Source organism: Delphinapterus leucas, chromosome 10 (genome assembly GCF_059928025.1).
Source record: "Delphinapterus leucas isolate spDelLeu-1000000601 "Yukka" chromosome 10, BTC_Dleu_Yukka2, whole genome shotgun sequence".
In the NCBI taxonomy this organism is placed as follows: Eukaryota; Metazoa; Chordata; class Mammalia; order Artiodactyla; family Monodontidae; genus Delphinapterus; species Delphinapterus leucas.
This window is the reverse complement of record NC_143138.1, coordinates 37,574,752-37,593,404: the sequence shown is the minus strand read 5'-3', so window position 1 is coordinate 37,593,404 and position 18,653 is coordinate 37,574,752. Positions and strand designations below refer to the sequence as shown.

Below are 18,653 nucleotides of genomic sequence, written 5' to 3'. Positions count from 1 at the left end.
CTCTAGCCATCACATCTATATTCCAGCCAGTATGGAGGGGGAAAGGAAGGAAGGCATACTCCTTCTGTTGAAGGACAGTTCCCAAGTACATGACACTTGGTTTTGAATCTCTCTTGTCTGAACTTAGTCTTATGGCCATTCCCATCTGCAAGTGAGCCTGGAAAACACAGTCTGTATCCCAGGTGGCCAGTACCCTTATGGGTCCTTTCACCAAGGAGGAGTGGGTTATAGTTATTTATGTATAGTGACAATCTTTGCTATCCCTAAGCTCCTCAGACTCAGTGTTTGACTAACTCCTCTCCATACCCAGCCACCCTTTTCTCTCAGTTGCCAGCATTTCCGGTCACTTAAGTCAGAAATGCTAAGACTTGTTCATAATTCTTTTTTCTCATTCATTTTTTTTTTTAAAGGAGATGTTGGGGGTAGGAGTTTATTAATTAATTAATTTATTTTTGCTGTGTTGGGTCTTCGTTTCTGTGCGAGGGCTTTCTCTAGTTGTGGCAAGCGGGAGCCACTCCTCATTGTGGTGCACGGGCCTCTCACTATCTCGGCCTCTCCTGTTGCGGAGCACAGGCTCCAGATGCGCAGGCTCGGTAGTTGTGGCTCACGGGCCCAGTTGCTCCGCGGCATGTGGGATCCTCCCAGACCAGGGCTCAAACCCGTGTCCCCCACATTAGCAGGCAGACTCTCAACCACTGCGCCACCAGGGAAGCCCTTTTTTCTCATTCTTGCATATCCAGTCAGTTACAGAGCTCTGATGATTTCATGTCCTAAATATTTCTTGGATCTTCTTCCCCCTCTATTCCTCCTATGACTACCCTAGCTTAGCCCTGGATTGCTGAAATGGCCAAGTGTGTTTTCCCATCTCTGGTTTTTGTCCCCTTCTTCCCATCTTTCACACCATTTAAACACAGACTTGTCGGTGCAGCTCCTTTGCTTAAAACCCTTCACTAGCATCCCATCACCTACAGTTAAAATGTCCACATTCTCAGGAGTTCCCTGGTGCCCTAGTGGTTAGGATTCTGGGCTTTCACTGCTGTGGCCCGGGTTCAATCCCTGGTTGGGGAACTGAGATCCTGCAAGCCACACAGCACAGCTAAAAAAAAAAAAAAAGTCCAGATTCTCTAGCTTGTGCAAGGCCCTGTGTGCTCTACTTCCTGCCTCACCTCTTAAACTCAGAAATCCAAAATTGACAGTTTTAATCTAAAGCCTTGTCCTGTACCACCTCTTTATCCCCTGGGCTAGTCCTTGTGCATCCTTTAAGACACCCCTTCTTCCTGGAAGCCTGCCCTGAGACTTCTTCCCTACCCCCACCACCCCAGTGGTACACTTTCCATAACCCTGTACATTTCCCCTTTGTAGGACTTTACCACACCAATTATTGTGTGTTTCCCTCCTACCCTCTCCCACCGGACTGTATGATTCTTTGAGGCCAGAGACTATTTTAAACATCTTTATATTCCCAGTGCTTTTATTTTGGTGTCCAAAATAGGCATTCCATACATGTCTAGATGAATGAAAGAATGAAAATTTCATAACGTTGCTAGATATTCAGGAAATAGTGCAGCTTTGCTGGGCTTGGCCACTGGAGGGCAGTGAATTATAGTATTCTGCTACTGTGCTGAGATAGTCAAAAGTTCTCTCTCGTAAGCGATGGAGATGGAGTTCCATCACTCATTCAGCAAATACTTATTGAGGAACTACACCGTGCCAGGCACTGCTCTAGGCACTGGGGATACAACCATAAACAAAGTGGACAAAAATCCCTGCCTTTCATTTCTAGGTATTTATACAAGGAAAATGAAAGCGTAGAGTCCCCCAAAAGGCTGCATAGGAATATTCATAACAACTGTATTAATATAGACAAAAATTGGAAACAACCCAAATATCTGTTAATAGGAGAATGGATAGTCACACAATGGAATAGTACTCAGCCATAAAAAAGAATGAACTACTGATAAAAGCAAGAACATGGAAGAAATCATCTCAAAAACCATTATGTTGGGCTTCCCTGGTGGCGCAGTGGTTGAGAGTCCGCCTGCCGGTGCAGGGGACACAGGTTCGTGCCCCGGTCTGGGAGGATCCCGCATGCCACGGAGCAGCTGGGCCCGTGAGCCATGGCCGCTGAGCCTGCGCGTCCGGGGCCTGTGCTCCGCAATGGGAGAGGCCGCAACAGTAAGGGGCCCGCGTACCGCAAAAAAAAAACCCCCCAAAACCCAAAAAAACCCCATTATGTTGAACAAAAGAAGCCAGATACCGAAAAAGTACACATTGTGTGTATGATTCCATTTAAATGGAGTTCATAAATAATCTACAGTGATAGAAATCAGAATGATGGTTGACTGTTGGTGGGAGATTGATTAGGAAGAGGCAAGAAGAGACTTTATAGGGTGATGGAAATGTTCTCTATTTGGACTGGGGCACTTTTTTTTTTTTTTTTTTTTTTGCGGTATGCGGGCCTCTCACTGTCGTGGCCTCTCCCGTTGCGGAGCACAGGCTCTGGACACGCAGGCTCAGCGGCCATGGCTTACGGGCTCAGCCGCTCCGCGGCATGTGGGATCTTCCCAGACCAGGGCGTGAATCCGTGTCCCCTGCATCGGCAGGTGGACTCTCAACCACTGTGCCACCAGGGAAGCCCTGGAGCACTTTTTTACACGGATGTATACATGTGTCAAAACAGAACCGTGAGCTTATGTGTAGTCTAATGTATGTAAATTATATGTAAAACTAAATCCGTTCCACTGAGCGTAAATTATGATGAGCAGAAACTGACAATAAATAGAAAAATAAGTAAGGTATTTGTTACCTTGACTGTGATAAGTGCTATGCAGGAGAACAAAGGAGGAAGGAAGGACACAGTTGTGCCCTGTTGGCAAGAGTGGGAACAGGAGCAGGTTTTAATCAGGGTAGTGAGCCGGGGTCACACTGAGAAGACGATGTTTGAGCAAAGTCCTGAAGGAGGAGAGGGGGTGAGCCATGCAGTTAATTTTTGGTAGTTAACACTCAGATTTTCAGAGGAAAAGAGTTGTTGTTAATAACTCCCCACATGCCCAGGTACCGTGGCCCCTGTTGCCGTGTCTTGCTCCTGAGCTGCTGTGGATTATACTCCAGCTCCGTGCTCTTAGATTCTGGGAGGCTTCATTGTCCATCTCACACCCAACTCTGCCCTGCCGATCCTGTTCCTCCCCACCTGGCAAGGTGTGGAGGCCAAAGATGAAACTGGACAGACTTCCGTAGTCCTTCATTGTCTTAAGAGGACATTCCTTTTTTTTCCTTTTAAAATGTAAACTTCGTATAACATACACTTTTTAAAGTACATATGTCATTACATGCACATCTCAATAAATTTCCCCTAAATAGTGCTTCCCTGGTGGCGCAGTGGTTGAGAGCCTGCCTGCCGGTGCAGGGGACACGGGGTCGTGCCCCGGTCCGGGAGGATCCCACATGGAGCGGCTGGGCCCGTGAGCCATGGCTGCTGAGCCTGTGCGTCCGGAGCCTGTGCTTCGCAATGGGAGAGGCCACAACAGTGAGAGGCCCACGTACCGCAAAAAAAAAAAAAAAATTTCCCCTAAATAACCAGCACCCAAGTGGAACATTTCCAGCACTGCAGAAGTTCCCTTGTGTTCCCTTCTAGGCCCTCCCCTCACCCCCACAAGGGTAACTATTTTACTGACTTCTAACACCTCGATCCGTTTTGCCTGTCTCTAAACTTTATATAAATTGAATCATAGAGTAAGGATATCACTTTGCATTTTCATGCTACTGGTTTGGAGGGAACTGGGAGTGAGACCGATGCTGAATTTTTAGCGCTCACCCTGTTTGGAACTTTACCTCTTTCTTCAAGGTGCCTCCTGGCCCCGTCTTCATAGATGCAGCAGCCTCATATGTGATAGTTGAGACATATGAGACTCTTTCCAGCAACAGACATGTATGTGGAGACACCAGTCAGAGTGCTGAGCTGAGCTGAGCTGCTTTCAGCGGACAGTTGAGAGCAATGTGAGCATTTGGTGGGATGTTCAGTGCTGGATTTTCTCCCCTGTAGGAGGTAAGCTCTCCAAGGGCGAGTTGTAGCTTGTCATCTCCGGCACTGTAGGACCCGGCCTGCTCTCTCCCTGGTGGTAAACCAAGTGACACATGCATGCTCACTTGCTCTCCCTCTCATCTGACCCCCCCAAAAATGAGAAATTATAACAGAGGAGAAATTGAGGTAGCCAACATAGTCAAGATGTTTGAGCCTAGATGAGGAGCCTCTGGGCAGCTGACATTGGCACAGGGGGCCTTGGACTCCCTAGAGCCTGTTGACATACACAGTGTCTTGGTGACATGCTGCCTGGCTGTGTGGGTAGTCTTTGGGCAGGTCCTAGAAGGTGAGGTGTGTGCTGGACCTGGCCCCTCCCTTGCCCCATAACCTGAATACTCATATAGTTCAGGTTCATGTAATCTGAGGTCATAGCCAGCAGTCACTCGTGTTTGTTAAATAAAAGTAAAAGTAATCCAGGAACCTCAGGAAAGTAGAGACGGTTTAGTGATACATTTTTTTGTTTGTTTGTTTTTTTTGTGGTACGCGGGCCTCTCGCTGCCGTGGCCTCTCCCGTTGCGGAGCACAGGCTCCGGACGCGCAGGCTCAGCGGCCATGGCTCACGGGCCCAGCTGCTCCGCGGCATGTGGGATCTTCCCGGACCGGGACACGAACCCGTGTCCCCTGCATCAGCAGGCGGGCTCTCAACCACTGCGCCACCAGGGAAGCCCCTATGTTGGTTTTTAAAATTAATTTTAGCCAGGCTGCCCCACGCTGAGTAGTGGACAGCCAGAGATCATTTTGAGTTAATATTTACCTTTTAGTCACTGCCCTGATTGACAGTCACGGCGTCGGGAAGGGCTCCGTGGTCAGCTGCTTCTCTGTGTCTTGGAAACAGCACGTCTCCTCTCACTCAGTCTGGAACATGGTCCTCATGAAGCAGAAAGGCCCCGGCATGGGTCTCCGCTCTTTAGGAACCTCAGAAGAAGTCTTTCCTCTAACCTCCTCCCTGTCCTCACTGCCCTTTCTTTGTTAGGTGGTTTGACTTTTCTGGGTTTAGCCGAGGGGCCCCTCTACTTTTTTTTTTTTTAATATTTATTTATTTGGCTGTGTTGGGTCTTTGCTGTTGCACGGGCTTTCTCTAGTTGGCGGCGAGCAGGGGCTACTCTTCTTTGCGGTGCGCGGGCTTCTCATTGCGGTGGCTTCTCGTTGCGGAGCACGGGCTCTAGGCACGTGGGCCTCAGTAGTTGTGGCACGTGGGCTCAGTAGTTGTGGCTTGCAGGCTCTAGAGTGCAGGCTCAGTAGTTGTGGCGCATGGGCTTACTTGCTCCACGGCATGTGGGATCTTCCTGGACCAGCAATCGAACCCACGTCCCCTGCATTGGCAGGCAGATTCTTAACCACTGCACCACCAGGGAAGTCCCGGGGCCCCTCTACTTTGTCCATGCTCAGCTGTGGTGACCTTGTCTCAGCTGCTGCTATCAAATACTTGCCTGAAAATACCAGATGAGTAACACCCAACAGTAAGTTTCTATAGCACTTGAACCACTTAAAAATTATTACATACAGGTGACCAGATGAATTCCTCGACACTTTGCTTAAAACTGTGTTTCTTTTTCTTTTTTTTTTAATATATATATATTTTTAACTTTTTATTTTTGGCTGCGTTGGGTCTTCGCTGCTGCACAGGCTTTCTTCTAGTTGCGGTGAGTGGGGGCTACTCTTCATGGCGGTGCACGGGCTTCTCGTTGCAGTGGCTTCTCCTGTTGCGGAGCACGGGCTCTAGGCGCACGGGCTTCAGTAGTTGTGGCGTGCAGGCTCAGTAGTTGTGGCTCATGGGCTCTAGAACACAGGCTCAGTAGCTGTGGTGCACGGGCTTAATTGCTCCGCGGCATGTGGGATCTTCCCGGACCAGGGCTCGAACCCATGTCCCATGCATTGGCAGGCAGATTCTTAATCACTGTGCCACCAGGGAAGCCCAAAACTGTGTTTTTCTGAATGAAATATTTAACTCTTATTTTATGAAGTTCTTTAGATGTATAGCTGAAAAGATTTGTTTTTCCTTTTCTCAATCAGTTTACTTTTGTGATCAGAAAATATTATGTAAGGTATTCTTTTGAGTCCAGTTTAAAAAAAAAAAAAAAGGAATCAGGTAAGCCAGAGGCTTTGGAAAATAGAAGGGCTGTCTGTAGTCTGATGCCTTGAATCCTCTCATGCCTACCAGTTAGGCTGATTAATTCTGACCCAACAGATCACAAAATCTAGAAATTGCCTTGCTATCACAGATGGTTCCTGGGAAATGCCGAAAGCAGTTAATGGACAAGTTAACTCTTGTCAGTTTAAGCAAAAGCCGTTCTTCCCGAAGCCATAGGGGAGTGTTTGAGGCATAGGTGAGGCTGATTTTAGGCCCGAGATCTGGAGTTCTCAGAAAAATAAATACTTGACTGGGGCTATCACTCAGGTGGTTCATTTTATCAGCTAATAATGCCGGGCTTGACATCATGTTCTTGTCAAGCCCGGAATGGGCAATTTGATTTTTAAAAAGAACTTTTGGGTTTCCTCTTTTTGGATGCTTTGCGCCTTAAAACAGCCATAAAATATCCCTTAAAATCTCATTCCCTCCCGTCTGAGTCCTGGCTGCTGAACGCTGCACAATGACAACCAGAGATGCTGCCCTCATTGGAGACTGTGTTGCTGGCATGGTTTCCCGTTCCAGCTTCAATTATATGTTGAATTTTCTCAAGTGGGACGTTTAATGATCCTTCTGAACAGACTGTTTATGCTGAATGAAGCCCTTCAGAGAGCATTTGGGCCTCCCTTTCTCTGCTGCTTTTTGATGGTGCACTCAGCTCACAGTTTTTGACTGAATGTGTGAATTTTATCCTCCCAGCAGCCAGAACTAAACTCTCCTCCCACTCTCTGAAATGCTGGTGAGCTCTCCCGCTGACTGTGAAAGCCACGGGCTAACGCGCAGGCCAGGCGTAAGGGCAGAACATGGGGAAACAACAACCCCCAACTCGAGGCCCCAAGAGAGGGTTCAGCATCCTGTCTGGTCCCTTTTCCCCCTGGACAGCTAAAGGTTTGGAACTGGCACAGTTACTGAGAGCTGTATCTTACCAACTTAAACCTCATGTTCAGTTTTCTTCGTTGAGACCAGAAGGTGGAAATGGAAAGCTTTGAAAATTGACTTTTATTTTTTAGGTACGTTTGGAATTAGGTTAGGTTTGGCTGCGAATAACAGAGATCTAAAATAACAGTGGCTTAAACAAGGTAGAAGTTTATTTGTTCCTCATATAATAGCAATAATACTAGCTAACCTTTGCATAATGCTTATTTTATGACAGGCATTGTTAGCACTTTTCGTGTATTGACTTGTTTAATCCTTACAATGTGCATTGACATTGGTAGGATGTTACCACCTTAACAGATGAGGCATTGAGGCACGGAAGGTAAAGTCACTAGCTTAAAGCCACATAGCTCGTGAGTGACAGAGCCAGGATTTGAGCCACACAGTCTGGCTCCAGAATCTGTGCTCTGAGCCACATGCTCTTCTGTCTGACAGAAAAGCCACAGGTCACCAGGGCTAATGTGGCAGCTGTGCTCCCCAGTCTACTTGGGGACCCAGGCTCTTTCTCCCTTGTTACTCTGCTGTGTGTGGTTTCCATTCCCAGTGACATTCCCGCTGCAATGTTCTGGAATGGTAGAATGCCCAGGTAGGAAAAGACCCTTCAAATTATTGTGGCACTCTGGATTTTCTTTTGGGAAACGTGTATGAATAGTGGGGGTGGTTTTGTCTTGAGCCTTCCTTGTGTGTTTCATTTTCTTCTTACAACCCTATTTTCTTTTTCTTTAATAAATTTATTTATTTTTTTTTTATTTTTGCCTGTGTTGGGTCTTCATTGCTGCACACGGGCTTTCTCTAGTTGCGGCGAGCGGGGGCTACTCTTTGTGGCGGCGTGCGGACTTCTCATTGCAGTGGCTTCTCTTGTTGCGGAGCACGGGCTCTAGGCGCGCAGGCTTCAGTAGTTGTGGCATGCGGGCTCAGTAGTTGTGGCTCATGGGCTCAGTAGTTGTGGCTCACAGGCTCTAGAGCGCAGGCTCAGTAGTTGTGACGCATGGGCTTAGTTGCTCCACAGCATGTGGAATCTTCCCGGACCAAGGATTGAACCCTGACCCCTGCATTGGCAGGCAGATTCTTAACCACTGCACCACCAGGGAAGTTCCACACCCTATTTTCATAAAGAGGGAACTACTGCCTTGGACGGTTGGTGTGATCAGTCTCACTCACTAAAAAGGAAAACACACGCTTCCCTAGTGCACTGCGGGGGGCCTGGTCCTGGAGAGTGGTCTGGTGGTACCAGAGATTAGGTCACTTGAACCTGTGGCCCAGAGTGGTTCTCGTATGGTTCCTCTGGCCATTGTTCGCGGTAGTGGGAGTTGGAGGCACCTGGGTATCCATCCATGGGGGGAACGGATATGTAAAGGGGTGGTGCTCTGTGTGGGGCAGTGAACTAGAGGTCTGTACAGCAACACGGAAGGATCTTAGAAATGTAAGATGAAGCAACAAGAAAAAGGAAGTTTCTGAGCTGGGTCTTAGAGCCCAGTATCACTTAATTAAATTAACAGTATATATATGGCCACCCCCCCACACACAAGCCCCCACTATACAATAAGTGTTTAAGTTAGAAAAATAGAAAGATGGTATTTTTGGATGTAGTCAATGGTAGCCCCTTTTTTCTAAAATCATGTGCATTTTTTCCTGACTATAAAAATTATGCTTGTTGTAGAAATTTTGAATAGTAAGGCTTAAAGAAAATAAAAATTCTTTATCCCTACCACCTTGGGAATAAGCACTGTAAACCTTTGTGATATATTTCGTCTTTCCTCTGTGATTATATAAACACATAAATATTGTATGTGCGGTAGTTGAGAGTAAACCATAAATAATTTTGTACTTTACTCCTTTCCCTCAATGCTGTGACATGCTTTCCCATGTCATTACAAATCCCTAGTAAACTTCATCTAAAATAAACTACATTGTGCCTACTGTGTGCCAGGCACTGTTGTTGACACTTTACTTGTATTAACTATGGACTTTTACAGTGTTCCCAGGGTCATAGCTTTTCTGACAAAGCACCCCGCCCTCCCCAGAAGGGTTTTTGCAGCCCTTGATGTCCATTAGAAAAACGCTGTTTATACAGGATGAGAATCTGAGAGTTGTTACATATTTCCCCAAGAAGGCCCAGATGCAGGTCTAAATAGAGTAATAATTCTCATAAATGAAAGAGAGTATATTTCATCAGATGCCTGTGTCTCTCTGCAGCTCCAGGGACTGCAGTGAACACCCTGTTTTCAAAACAGGGCTCCAAGGAGATAAGCTGCGTTTGGCACAGAACTCAAGGGCCTGAACATTTCCATGTGTGGCCTCTGACAGGCATGCAGGGACCTGTAGGTTGAGGTGGCCTGTCTTGTCCACCTCTCTCTGGCAGGAAGGAAACATCACACGGCCTCTTCCTTCTTCTAGAAGACTCTTATGTTCTCCCCGCTTGTATCTCAGACCAGATAGACAACCTCTCACTCTTGTCATTTAGTGTGGGATTTCCATGAGAAGCTAATAAGCGATCCTCTTTAAAAGAGGTCCCATGGCTAAAGAAGCTGGGGAAATGCTGGGTAAGCAAGGTTAAGGAGATTTACTTAATGCAGAATGTCTAATAACTTCTCAAATCCTTTTGTATGCTATGATCTTCGTGAACCTCCAAGACGAGGATATATAATGCGGCGTTTCTCAACCATATTTGTCTGTGGAACCTTTTTTCTTGAATATCCTATAGGATTGAGGTTTTGCAGAGCCCATCTTGATAACTACCAGATTGGTGAGATTAAATCCTGGGAGCTTTCACGGGTTTGGGCCATCTTCCTTCACACACTCATCTTCACTTCTGAGTGGTGAGGCCATGGGTCTGCCTTGTCAGAACTGGGGGATCCCATCTTTAAAATGAACTATTGGGGCTACCTGATCTCACCTTTTTCCACTACCTGTAAGTGTGAGTGTGCTAGACAGTTCAGTGAATTTCTGAAATCAAAGAATTTTTCCAGACCATCTCCAGGGGGCTGGATATAGCTCTTTTTAAAAATTCATTTATTTTTATTTTATTTATTTTATTTTTGGCTGTGTTGGGTCTTCATTGCTGCGCATGGCCTTTTCTCTGGTTGTGGTGAGCGGGGGCTACTCTTCGTTGTGGTGCGTGGGCTTCTCATTGCGGTGGCTTCTTTTGTTGCGGAGCACAGGCTCTAGGTGCGTGGGCTTCAGTAGTTGTGGCACGCAGCCTCAGTAGTTGTGGCCCACGGGCTCTAGAGCACAGGCTTAGTAGTTGTGGTGCACGGGCTTAGTTGCTCCGCGGCATGTGAGATCTTCCCAGACCAGGGCTCGAACCCGTGTCCCCTGCATTGGCAGGTGAACTCTTAGCCACTGCACCACCAGGGAGGCCCCTGGATATAGCTCTTTGAACAGGAGGCCTGAAGTATTTTTTTTCCTCAAACTAAATGAACAAATGCAGTGGAAGAGGAAGATGTGTTGGACCCAGCAAAACTGATGTGAGAAATGGCTTGTTCAGCGTTGTAAGGAGATCCTCAAGAGCCTTCCTGGGACACGTTTGCCCACCTGACAAGGGGACGGGGAGGGCAGGCCCCTGTTCCTTGGCATCGTGTTAGCCTGGCTCTCTCCTGGCCTTAAGGACCCCGTTGAAGATACTAGACTCTGTCTTTCTCTCTCCATTTTTTGGAGAAGACCTCTGGACTTTCTTCACCTCTTGTTTTACAGAAGAGGACGTGGAGAACTTTGACGTGACCAATTTGTCTCAGGACATGCTGCGAAGCATAGAAGCCGACAGCTTTTGGTGCATGAGCAAACTGCTGGATGGGATACAGGTGAGTGGTTCTGCCCTTGTGGGACACCTGGGTTGGGGCTCCCCGCAGCCCTTTGGGTTCCTTGTTGCTCTTCTGCATCAGACAGGGCCCCCAACCCAGCATGGCTCCTCCCCTTTTTGGTCCATCCATCTGTACCTCGTTCATTAGCTTTACAGCTTTCAAAAGGCAATGGTCTAGTGTCCCCTGGAGCCTAAGGAGGTCTCCGTGTCGCCCTGCCCTTGTCATCAGACTGTGCCCCTCCTTTCCTCTGTGCTCCCGGGCCGTGCTGTTTGCCTCCACAGCACAGGGCTCTTTTAGGCTTTCCTCACACTCTGCTGTTCTATGAGATTCCTTTGTTCCCCAAAACACTGGCACCAGCTTTGGAAAAACAGCTTGTGTTTTATAAATGTATTTCAGTGAATTTGAGGGATGGTGGCACGACTGTTTGGTATCCCTGTTCATCCTGAGTCCTATGTTGTTTGCAGGATAACTACACCTTTGCACAACCAGGGATCCAGAAGAAGGTCAAGGCACTAGAAGAGCTTGTCAGTCGGATTGATGGTAGGTTCAGAGGAAGAATTCTCTAGCAGTAGCACAGTGGGATTCTGACACAAGCCAGTTATGCTTGTGGGCATAACTCAGCCCCCTTCCTAGCCACGACCCTTTTCAATTCACCCTGTGCTGTTGGTTGCACTGGCATCCTTCCACATCCCAACCGGAAGGTGAGGTGAGAACTCTGCTGTTATGTCAAGTTCTTTTCTCTCCTTAGTTTTCTACCACTGAGGTCTATCAGTCCTCCTTCAGCATCTCTCCTCAAATTCGCTCTTTCATCTCGATGTCCATAGCCACAGCTCTGGTCCAGCCTTGCTTGGGTTTTTGCAACTTCCTCCTAGAAGGACTTGCCTTCTCCATACTCTTTGCTCTTCCACACCATCTATCACACACCTGCATCTTTCCAAAGCACTGTTCTGGTCATGTCCCTCTTTTGCTCTGAAACCTCCTGTGCTCTCCATTGCTTTTAGCATCAAGTCAGAGGTAGTCTGACCTTGTCCTTCATGCTGCGATGTGACTCAGGACTCCTGGGCTCCATGCCGGGTCCCCAGGTCTGGCTGATACCCCAGCAGGACGTCCCATAGCTCCCTGTGACCTGTCTGGGTGGGGAATATGAGTCGTGGCTTCCTGATGCAGAATGTCTTTGAGAAACAGGAGCCCTACAGTAAGTCCTCGGCTCTGGCATGGAATCATGGAGTGTTAGAACTGAAGTCAACTCGGGAAGCCCTACTGTTGACCGATGAGGAAACTGAGGCCTAGGGAGAGAAGTCGGAATTACTGTCACGTAGAGGTCTGAGAGCGAGGTCTTCTGTTAAGAGGAATCTCTAGCACCAATTAATTCCACCAATTACTACACAACTGTTAAGTCCCATTGTCTGGTTTTCTATCATGGATTTTTCTGCTGCACCAAAGCATTCCCTTCCCCAGTATAGAGATTGTGTATCTTTCTCCTTTCCCAGGTTCTCTTTCCATGAAAACCTTCTCTGATTTGTTCCACTCACTCCAGCTTCCTTTTATGACTTAGGATTTCAGTCTTCCCAGCATGTTGGATTATTTACTGTTTTTATCCTGTGCATCGTATGTGGGGTACTTTTAGCCTCTTTGCATTATTGCCCTGGCCCAGCTGTTAGCTCCATGATGGGGCCCACATCCAGCTCTCTTGCATCCCTCACTTGGATCCTGGTACAGGGCCTGTGCTAAGCTGTCTGACAAGGGCCAGGTTCCAGAGGGTCGGAGCTGTGGTTTTTGCCACTTCCTGGCCTGTCCTTTTTTTTTTCCTTTTTCCAGCCCTCAAAAATACCTGAAAAATACAGGCACAGTACTTTAGGATGGTGGATTTTTAAATGTATATATCTTTATGCTTTGAATTATAGAAGTAATACTCATTACAAAAATGTAGACACTTGAGAAAAACACAGAATAAAAAGTAAAAATCCTCCCCCTTCCTTAAATTCTACTCCCCAGAAATAACCATCGTTGATAGTTACTGTTTCAAAAATTGTGTTAAGTATTTGCCGCATGCAGGTGCTGTTGCAAGCGCTTTTATTCTCTCATTTTATTCTCCCCCAAACTTTGAGGTATGGATGATTATCCCCATTTATAGATTAGGAAGCTGAGGGGAATAGTGATTTATTTTAATCCTGTCAAGCAGCATTCGAGGGGCTGTCATGCAGAACAGGGGTCAGGTTTGTTTGGGTTGCTCCAGAATACTACACCAGTACCAAGGGGCGGGAGTGGGGAGGGAGCTAGTGTCTGCTGGTGTCGACGAGGCACTTCCTGGTGAATCACTTCATCATCAGTGGGTGGGGCTGCCCTTGAGTGGAGCCGGTGAACATCTTTCACTGGCGGTTTAAGTCCCTGCTGGCTGCCGTCTGTCAGGGATGCTGAAGAGGAATCCTCACTGGTGGGAGGATGGCCAAGGTGACCCGCACCGTTCTTTTCCATTCTGGGTTCTTCGCTGATGAGTACCGAGGTCAAGCAGCCAAGTGAGCCTTACGTCTCCTGCTCTATGGCTCGAGCAGCCGTGCGAAGGAAGAAAGGACCCTAGAATATCACTATGGGGTGTTCAAATAGTTCTACTACGTGCAGGGCTGAGTCGTAACCATGCAGAGTTGCTGTGAGGTGGTGGAATCAAACGTAAAGGATGGTCAGATGCCCGTCTGGCTCCTCTGTGTCTGGCTTCTCCAGGGAGAGTGGCTGAAAAGAAATGGAAACCACCTTTTTGGCTCATGTGACTCTTTCAGGGTCCAGTCCCCTAGGTTACTCTCAGGGGGCCAATGACACTTTCTGTTTCAGAGCAGGTACACAATCACTTCAGGAGGTACGAGGTCGAATACCTACAGTTTGCCTTTCGCTGGATGAACAACCTGCTTATGCGGGAGCTTCCCCTTCGCTGCACCATCCGCCTGTGGGACACATACCAGGTATGAGGAGACCCCTGCCCTCTCCATGCCAGGCTGTCCCTGAGGCACCCAGCTCCCTGCCGGGTGTGCAGTACAGCTGCTCGGAAGTTCCCGCCACCTCCTTTCTACCTCTGTGTCTGCCTTAGCCTCATGGGCAGGGCCTCTGCTAAATCTTTTCAGGCCTCTGCTCACCCAGCCATTAAAGGGGTGCTGTTCTGCTTTCCCACCTTGCAGAAGGATTGGCTCTGAGAGGGCTTGGAGACTTAACTGTTTTTTCCCTTCCCAGTCTGAACCCGAAGGGTTCTCCCACTTTCATCTCTACGTGTGTGCAGCCTTCTTGATCAAGTGGAGGAAAGAGATCCTGGATGAGGAGGACTTTCAGGTGAGTGGCCTGGAGCTCAGCCCGCACGGGGAATGAGCGTCAGAATGGGAGTCATCCCGCTAGTGGGGCTGTGCGCATAGAAGCTACCACAGCAGGTACCTGGCTGGAAAGAGCAAAGGAGAAAGGATGCTCACAAGAGGGTGCCCTTCCCAGCCGGCAGGGAGGCACTGGGGCCCAGAGTTCTTCAGTGTGAAAGGGCCTTAGTGCCAGAAAGGCTGCAGAGCAGCTGGGCAGGTCTAAGAGACCTTTCAGTCATTTGCTGACCAGCACTGGTTGAATGCCTGCAACATACTAGGCACCACTGAGGGAGTAGGGCATAGAGAAAGTTGAACAGAGAACTCTGCTCTTGTAGAGCTTACATACTAGTTGGGGAGAGAAAGTAAACAAAAGCCTAGTACATAGTAAATTAAAATGAATGTTAGAAGGAGATAAGAAATATAAGTTTTTTAAAGGTAGAGCAGGATAAAGGGATTATTAGGTGGTAGGGGAGGGACAGGTTGCAATTTCAAAGTAGTCAGGATAGGCTCACTGAGAAGGTGACATTTGAGCAAAGGCTGGGAGAAGGTGAGGGAGCGAGCCATGTGGACATCTGGGGATCTGCGGGGATAGCGTCCAGGCAGGAGGAACAGGCTTGCAGAGGCCATGGGGTCGCAATGTGCCTGGGCTGTTGGTGGAACCATGATGGTGGCCAGTGTGGCCTGGAGCAGAGTGGCCCAAGGGAAGAGTAGGAAGAAGTGAGGCCAGAGAAGTCACAAGGGCCCCAGATCATGGAGGACTTTGTAGCCAGAGTAAGGACTTTGGCTTTTACTCTGAGTGGAAGAGGGTCTTGAGCAGAGGAGGGACATGATCTGACTTACGGTTTCAGAGGTTCACTCTGGTGTGGACTGCAGGTGCGGGCAAGGCTGGAAGCAGGGAGACCACCCAGGAGGCTAGTGTAAGTCCTCCAGGTAACACACGAGAGTGGCTTGGACCTGGATGGTGGAGTGGAGGTGTGACAAGCGGCCTGAGCTTGGGTATAGAGCCAACAGGAGTAGAGCCAACAGGAATTGCTGAGGAATTGTGTGACAAAGGGATGAGTCAGGGTGGCTTTACGGTTTGTGAGAAGCCGTAGGAGGAGCACGTTTACGGAGGAAGATCAGGAGTTTGGCTTTGGGCGTGTCGGATTCTTAATGCCGTTAGACATCCGAATGGAGAGGTAGAATAGGGAGATAAACCTTAGGGGTCTGGAGTCGAAAGAGAGAGCAATCTGGCTGGACATGTATGTTTAGGAGCCTTTGGCTAGATGGTCTTTAAAGCCAGCGCCTTGCATGAGATCCGAAGGAGGTGGGAGTGGACAGAGGAGAGGAGAGGAGAGGGCCAGGCCTGAGCCCTGCACCCTCCTGCACAAGAGGTCAGGGAGGCGAGGCAGACAGGCCGGGAGGCAGGGAGGTGACCAGTGGGAGCCCAGCGTCCTGGAACCCGAGGGGGGATGTGAAGAAGACTGAAGAGGTGGCGGAAGCCAGGCAGCTGCTGCAGGGGGCCCAGGACAGGGGGACGGGCAGTGGGGATTGAGGAGACAGGTTGCCAGGCTCTGCCATCTGCCGTCTGCCCTGGGGGCAGTTCATGGTCGTAATCTCCGGGAGTAGCAGCGGGCTTTTGTTTTTCTGCTTTGTATGTTGCTGAACTGAGGGATTTGGGGGTTGTTTTTGTTTTTTTGTTTTTTTTTTCCGGTAAGCGGGCCTCTCACTGTTGTGGCCTCTCCCGTTGCGGAGCACAGGCTCCGGACGCGCAGGCTCAGTGGCCGTGGCTCACGGGCCCAGCCGCTCCGCGGCATGTGGGATCTTCCCAGACCGGGGCACGAACCCGTGTCCCCTGCATCGGCAGGTGGACTCTCAACCACTGCGCCACCAGGGAAGCCCGGTTGTTTTTGTTTTAATGGGTAGATATTCCTTTTAAAAATGGGAGGGGAAAAAGCCAGAGGAGGTTGAATGTTTTTCTAAGTTCTAACTGATACCATAGGTGTTCTCAAGAACAGCAGCATCTCCAAATGACCCCCGGGGAAGTCCCACTCTATAATTGGTGTTAGGTGGTTAAAGCACAGAAGCCTGTTCAGCAGATAAATGGAAAGACAGGACCCAATTTGCCCAAGGAAGGGCTTTGGAAGAAAAAAGGAAGGAGTGGGCTTCTGTGAGTAGGTGGTAGCCATGGGCCCGAGGCTGCAGGCAGCGGATAAAGAGCCACAGCTTCTGCCAACCAGCAGCATGTGTGACGCCCTAGGATAAATGAGGACAAGGGGCCCGGACTGGCCACGTGCTGGGCGAGCTGTCAGGTTTGATAATGTGGTTGAGGTGGGACAGGATATCGAGAGCACGAAGTCTAATTTGGTTATCATGAGCCAGGCTCAGAGGGCCTTGTCATATGTGATAAAAGTGCTTCCGAGATTAGCTCAGGGAGGTGGACGTGATTCCTGGAATGGCTTTTAGCCATTCACAATATCAATAGAGTACAGGACAATAGTCTGTGACTTTAAAACTCTGGTAGACATGGAGGTATTCTGTGCTGGGTAGCATATTCGATTATCTGATGGACCTGAGGTCTTTCTGCACTAACCCACACAATGACAGTGGACTTTTTGTCAGCTTATTAGCACCTCAGCTAGTCCTACTCATAGAGGAGTCTCCCCTCTTTCCTTTGGACAAAACAGAATGGGTGATTAAAGTTCCTCCCAACTCCGTAGTTCTATAATTCTATGAATAATAAAAGAAAAACTACACCTGGCTGTGTTAGGATAGACGAGCGGTGTCCCTTAGGAGACAGAAGCATGGCACGGGTGTGAGGAACAAGGGCAGAAGAGCTTTGTGTGGGGTTGTGAGATGCTGTTCTGTGACCTCTGTAGAGAAAGAAGGCCCATACATCCTAACTGCTAAAGGGCTGCCTGCAATTAAATCACTGCAGAGGAAGCTCTGTCGCTGAATACAGGTATCCCAGAGAGCCAAACAGGCCTAGCCTGGGGGAGAGAAGTTTTTAGGGCTAAAAGCTGAGTGACTCGAAGAAAAACCAGGTGAAGTCGCTGCAGATATAAAAGTTAGAGTTGTGGCAGCTCCAGCAGACTGGCGAGGTGTCACCCTTAAAGAGCAGAGAAGGGGGCCAGCTGAGGCTGTAGGGTGAGGCAGCAACCCTCCTTCTAAAGCTGGGGACTATGCGGGATAGCACAGTGGTTAAGCCACGGTCTCTGGGGCCAGTCTGCCTGGGGTCAAATCCTAGCTCTGCCATTTTTCTAGGTGTGCAACCTTAAGCAAGTAAATTGGCCCTCTATGCCTCAGTTTTCTTACCTGTAAAATGGGGATGAGAGTACTTACCTCCTAGGACTATTATGAGGATTATACAGATCATTACATGTGAAGCTGTTGGTGTACTTTGCATATGGCCCTCAAAACAGTGAGCTTATTAGCACTAATATTACCTCCTGCAATGTACTCTGAGTCCAGGGAGCAGTGAAGTGAAGACAGCTTTAGAAACCCAAGTCTCTGAGTAAACCGTGCTAGGCTAATCCTGGGTGAAACCAAGCTGGATGACCAAATGGGGCTGGAGAGGATGTGTTCAGAGGGTGCAGGGGCAAAGGGCGATGCCCCAGCTGTGGTGAGAGTGCCCAGAAGAAAGGCATCTGCCTCTCCCTAGCTGGGCGATTGTCTGGGGTCTGCCTGGGAGAGGGGACCAAAAACTGACACAGGAGGCTCACTTTAAGAGGTTTCTGGGACTTCCCTGGTGGTCCAGCGGTTGGGACTCTGCACTTCCACTGCAGGGAGCACGGGTTTGATCCCTGGTCAGGGAACTAGGATCCCACATCGCAGCGCGGCCAACAACAACAACAAAAAAAGAAGTTTCCTTCCTGAGACCTCTGAGCAAGGGAACCTCAGGCGTGTCCGTGCACAGGGGCTGTAGTGGTAGAATGGCCCCGTCCTCTGGGCCATAGGCTGCTTCAAATGAGAGCTTCCAGCAGAGCTGCACCAAGGCTCTTTCATGGTAGAGGGGGCCTCCGCAATTCTGGCCCTCAGCCTGGGCTGGCGTAATAGCATAATGGTGATAATGTTAGGTTGCATCTTATGAAGTTATTTTTATAGGTCAAAATAATCAAGTATTGGCAATTTAATAAGGTTCAATCTAATAATAACTAATTCTTAGTACTTTTAATGCACCAGGCACTATCCTAAATGTCTCTCTATGTTAATTCATTGCAACAGTCCCACAAGATAAGTTGTAATTACTACCCCCGTTTCACAAATGGGGAAACTGAGTCACGCAGAGATTGACTAGGCCAAGATCACCCAGGGAGTAAGTGTAGAAACCTGGAACCTGTGCTCTGGGCATGGATTATGCTCTGATGCCTCTCCCTCAGGGCCTGGACAGGCACTTC

The 18,653-nt window shown here is 48.6% G+C and overlaps 1 protein-coding gene across 2 annotated transcripts in view; it reads left to right on the top strand.

Annotated features, from left to right (window-relative positions):
- The window catches only part of TBC1D22B (TBC1 domain family member 22B), a 126,083-nt gene that overhangs the window by 99,250 nt on the left and 8,180 nt on the right, over window positions 1–18,653 (top strand). For both annotated transcript variants that reach the window (XM_089918799.1, XM_089918798.1), the window contains 4 exons: window positions 10,839–10,945; window positions 11,410–11,485; window positions 13,772–13,899; window positions 14,165–14,260. In XM_089918799.1, the coding sequence (XP_089774925.1) occupies window positions 10,839–10,945; window positions 11,410–11,485; window positions 13,772–13,899; window positions 14,165–14,260 (407 nt within the window). The remainder of the gene's footprint in view (window positions 1–10,838; window positions 10,946–11,409; window positions 11,486–13,771; window positions 13,900–14,164; window positions 14,261–18,653) is intronic.